Below are 5,394 nucleotides of genomic sequence, written 5' to 3' on the forward strand. Positions count from 1 at the left end.
CAATATGGCAGCTAGCAAAGAGCAAAGTGGGAAACAAAATCGAATAAAATCGAAAATCAAATTCGGGATGAAAAAAATCTGAGATTTTTTTTTTTTGGGCCATATCGCCCAGCCGTAGGTATAATTTGGTATAGGTTAAGTAACGTCTACACTCAGTTGTGGTCGTGGTTCCTCTAATCAGCTAACAGCAAAACATTTTTTTTCTTTTAGCAGAAAAATTAGCTTCCGCAAAATTAGCTTTGGCCAACTTTAAGTCCGCTAAAGGCTAACTAACAAGCTAACATCAGCAGGTTTGTGTCAGTCCCGTCAGTCTTCAGCTCCAAGGAGGCGAAGATGTTTGACAGACTTAGTGACAGTCGTATTAGCATTTAGCTATTAGCTGTTAGCTGTCAGCTTATGCTTGATTTAGCTTGTTCAGCGTTAGCTTTTTTTTTTTACATGTTTAGTAATTTAGCAATAATAGTGAAGCTATATTTTAGTTCTTTGCCCACCGCTGTTAGCTTTCAAGTTTTAGCTCAATGTCTGTGAAATTGCCTGAGATGAGTCGGCCATCTTGAATCGAGTTGACTCTGACGTCAAATCTGTTGTTTTGTTAAAATCCATCCTACAGTTTCATATATTGTTTTTAGCAGAGATGCCTGCGTTTGATATTTAAAGACACATCTAAGGTTTGCTCTGCAGAATGCTCGTAAGTCCTCGTGCTCGTTCRGCACCTGTTCTTCGTAGATTAGGAGCGGTAACGGGCTCCCCGCTGACAGGCAATTACACAAGCAGACTTCAACAACCAGGTTTCTGCTGTGATTCCTGTGAGCCACACAACCTGACGGTCTCCCATCAGATGGTCCAAACGTACCTCTGACCGTCACTCAGGTGTGTCTCAGTCGGATCTATTGATTCCTAATCAAGCGAAGGCTATTTTCAGCTCGCCTGTGCCGTKAGCCGACATGAAAAACAAACAGTAGAAGCTGCAGACGAGCGCTGGAGCGTCGGCCTTTTCCCACTCAGTAAGTGAGACGGCTGGTTTTGTGAATGGAAGTGTAACTCTGCCTCCTAACAGCTTTTCAGCGCGGCCATCAGATGATCCTGGGAGAGTTTCGAGTGCTCTTCATGCTGCTGCGACCGAGGCCTTCCACAAATAAAAGAGCTGATCTGTTGAGACTGAGAGGAGTTTCTGCAGAGCGAGCTCCTTATTGTGTCAGTGGGYTTGATATTAATGATACAGCTTCAAGTTTTTTTTGTCTTCAGGAGGGTAAWATACCAATTTAGAGATCAAAGGCTTGCTTTTTGAAAATGTTTTGTTATACTGGAGCGATAAACTGRCCCCGTCCTATCCTCAACATCCACATGATCTGCTCAGGGTTTGGAAAATTTTATGTCTAGTTTTATTTCTAAAGTCTCCTCCATAATAAATTAATTGTCGTACGAAAAACAAGTAAATTAATTCTAGTTCCTTCGAAAAGTACAAACAAAATGACAAATCTATAGTTTAAAAAAGTGACAAAGACTAAAAATTTATTTTAAGCTAGTTTTTAGCTTCTAGCTTCCCATTGAAAAAACTAAAATTGGATCCAAAATGGCCGCCGTGGTTACCACCCAGCTTGAAAAGTTTCCCCCTTCCCAAATACAAATGTGCCACAGTCAGGAAGTTAATATCACCAACCACTCCCATTTTTTCAGGTGTATCTATATAAATGGCCCACCGTGTGTGTGTGTGTGTGTGTGTGTGTGTGTGTGTGTGTGTGTGTGTGTGTGTGTGGCTACCTCCAAAGCTAATGACTCCTATGGTGTTAATTAAGCTAATTTACTTAAGTTTGATTGTTTCAGTCCATAGTGTACAGAACATAGAAACTAATACAAAATATACATTTATTGGTAGCAAAATGACAACGTGTTTACATAAAAAATGTAACAAACATTTACGATTCTCTAAGCCGTTCGATGTTTTCACGTGTTGAACAACTTTTAGTAGAAATGAAAAATAAGGCCAGTTGTGAGCCCTTTAAGATTAGTGTTAATTTAGATTCCTAAATTTGTGACAGTTAACTTTATGTATTGGGCAAGCACCAAGTTGATGTATTATCCAAAACAATCGCTTCATTTTTCTTCTCATCAAAGTTTTAAAATTCAAAAACCATCCCACCGAGGCAGTGGAGTGAGAGTCTGACAGACAGGATGTTTTGTGTTTTGAGAGGCAGGTAAATCTGGATGGAAAATAATCCCCTGAAAATGGAGGCAAGTGGAAGCAAGCAGAGGGAAAATATAATGGCACCCACAATTGAGCCCTGAGGAACACCACTTCTGGACAACTTTTGCAGATACTGAATTTCAGTGTAGTCGTTGCCGACCCCAGTCACATGACTGAATCCTGCCCGCTGATTGGTTTCTGTGGCAAATATTCCGCAAATGGGACTTATGCCTCTGTCTTTCACCACCGTATTTGTTGTCTTTTTGAGACAGTATGAATACTCAATTATGTAAAATTCCATATCTTCAAAGCAACATGGACGATAATATCATCTGCGATATATATCGCCCACCCCTAACGGAGATCAAATCTTTCCCACTAGAGTGATTTCAATTGGACTAGGACATGCAGGCATGTAGGGAATTACCACTATTAATTGCAAATAATTTTTTTTCCAATATCACCTAACCCTACACTGAACTAAACAAACATTCAGGGGAAACACTTCTTTATTAAAAAAACTAAATTACATCAGAGCAACATTTATTCTCAAGGRTTTCCTTTAATAAGAATAAAAGTCACAGCTCGTTAAGAAGGTTTGACAGTTTCAGACCAGGAAGCTGTTTTCTTTCCTGCGCTCCACTTTGGGAATAAATGACATCTTTTTTTATGAAAACCATAAAAGGTAAAATATGTTTTATAAACAACAGTGCCATTAAAGCGTGCCAGATTGTTTGTTCGCAGCAACTAAAAACCCTAAATAACCAACAGCTGGTTCATGCTACAATCATAGTTGATGATTTGAAAACATTTCAGAAAACCAGATTCTAACGGAGGTTTTGTTTTTTTTGCTGAAGTTTAAATTCCTAACTCTGCCTCCTCCTCTGTCTGAACGTCTCCCTCCTCAGGAGCGTCTGCTAATGAGCCTGCTTCCCAGAAACGTTGCCATGGAGATGAAGGAGGACTTCCTGAAGCCTCCCGAGAGGATCTTTCACAAGATCTACATCCAGCGCCACGACAACGTGAGGTATGGGGGCGTCGTGACAACCGCGGCGGTGCGTGGGGAACTCGGCGGGGACGTCAGGGTCCAAAATAAATGAGGGAAGGATTYGATGACGGACTCACTCGAGCCTCAACCAGCAGATATTAAAAAAACTWCATCCTGTTTGTTTGTCTTCTAAGCTGAAGCTCATAGTTTCTGCATCGTCGTCGACGTCGTCGTCGTCAGACTGAAAATAAAACCATCCTCAGAGGAAAGAATAAAAACTGAGCTTAGAAACTACAGTTAAAGTTTGGTGGAACAAAATAATCAGACAGCAAAAAGTTAGCTTCACTGGCCGCCAGCCTGCTATGCAAATAATTAGCTTTGCAAATGCTAAACCACTAAAGAAGTAAAAAAGTTAGTGGAAGCTAATGCTAACCGCTAACTTAAAACTCTGTCATTTTATCAACATAAATATCAGAATCTCGGCCTAAAGCTCATAAAAAAACATTTCTATGTTAAAACCACAATAGTTGAAATACCAAATGCTAGCGATGCTACACGACGCGCATGACGCAGGCGTGCAGCACTGCATGTGTGACGGGAGAGTTGTTTCTGTTTTCGATTTAAAGTTAGCAGAAATAAATTTAGCTGAAGCTAATTTGCTAATGCTTTTTAAAGTAAGCAAAAACACTAATCTACTAAACAAAATGTTAGCTCTGCTGTTAGCTATTAGCAGATTAGCAGAACATTGCCTACCACTGTAATCAGAAGTTAATAAAAAAACAGAAGTTTTAGGCTTCTGATAACTCAAATAAAGACAAAATCTTATAAAAGTTTTAACAGAAACTATATTAACATGAGGAGGCTTCAGTTTTTAGAATCAGTAAAAAAGTGAGTTTTTAAAGCAGATCCTGTTCCAGTTCTGCGAACTGCTAATAGCGGAAATAACTKCTTGCTAACTGATAACCTCAAACCTTATTTGTCATTTTATCAACATAAACAYATRAATCTWGACTAAAAGCTAAAAAAAACATYTCTATGTCCACCAAACACAGTTAAAACCACAAGTAGTTGMAATAGAAAATGCTAACGATGCTACACACGAGGCGCATGACGCAGGCGTGTAGAACTGCATGTGTAACAGGAGTTATTTTTGTTTTTGACTTAAAGTTAACAGAAATAAATTTAGCTGAAGCCAGTTTGCTAATGCTTTTTAAAATTGGCAAAAAACACTAATCCACTAAACATAACGTTAGCTCCGCTGTTAACTATTAGCTGTTTGCAGATTAGCAGAACTGTGCCCACCACTGTAACCAGAAGCTAATATACTAAACAGAAGTAAAGCGGGACGTTTTAGGCCTTTGATGAACAAAAAGTAGACAAAATCTTCTTAGAATAGATTTAACATAAATTATATTAACACGAGGAGGCTTCAGTTTTTAGAATAAGTAAGAAAAGCAAGTTTTTAAAGCAGATCCTGTTCTAGTTCAGCTAATCTGCTAACAGCTAATAAAGGAGATAACTTCTTGTTTAGCACATTAGCATTTTTGCTAACATTGGAAACTGTTAGCATACTAATTAGCTTCCACTTAATGTTTTTTTTATTAGCTTTCAGCCAAGATTTTGATGTTTCTGTGTTTAMATAACAGATCTTGAGTTAGCGGTTATCAGTTAGCGTTAGCGTCCACTATTTTTTATCTTTTTACCTGGAGTTTTTTACGTAGCAGGTTAGTACGGAGGCCGCGAAGGGACATGGGGGATTTTTTTGTTTTCATTTTGCATTCCCTCGCAAAAGTCGTTTATCACTGTCGTGCCTGCCGGTTTATCAACAAACTCACATGTTCACCATTAGCGAGTTTCGCCTCAGCTTCTGATTGAATATATCACACAGCTACACATGGAAGTACAATATTTTAACACAGTGCAGCGACGCAACATCAATGTCAATTTCACGAACTTGTGGCGACACGTCCTGTTTTGGTAACTGGATATTTCAAAATAAAAGTCTGATTTAATTCAGTTAATACAAAATAAACGTTTGCGAGGTAACGCAAAAAGTATTGCGTTGGAACGCAAAAGGAAAAAAAAATCTCCCATGTCCCCTCGCGGGTAGGTTAGCGGTTAGCGGCGCTAACTTTTTGGTTTGCTATGTCCTCCCTTCACTAAAACCAACTGAGCAAATTAACTCAATCATCTCGAAGTGGATTAGTATTTATTTATTTAT

At 38.9% G+C, this 5,394-nt stretch overlaps 1 protein-coding gene across 1 annotated transcript in view; it reads left to right on the forward strand.

The window, feature by feature from the left end:
- Nucleotides 1-5,394, forward strand: part of LOC106532267 (adenylate cyclase type 1) — a gene marked incomplete in the record, with an annotated part of 61,146 nt that overhangs the window by 10,433 nt on the left and 45,319 nt on the right. The window contains 1 exon segment of the mRNA XM_014028290.1: nucleotides 3,094-3,212. Coding sequence (XP_013883744.1) covers nucleotides 3,094-3,212 — 119 coding nt within the window.

Source organism: Austrofundulus limnaeus, unplaced genomic scaffold (assembly GCF_001266775.1).
Source record: "Austrofundulus limnaeus strain Quisiro unplaced genomic scaffold, Austrofundulus_limnaeus-1.0 Scaffold740, whole genome shotgun sequence".
NCBI lineage: Eukaryota > Metazoa > Chordata > Actinopteri > Cyprinodontiformes > Rivulidae > Austrofundulus > Austrofundulus limnaeus.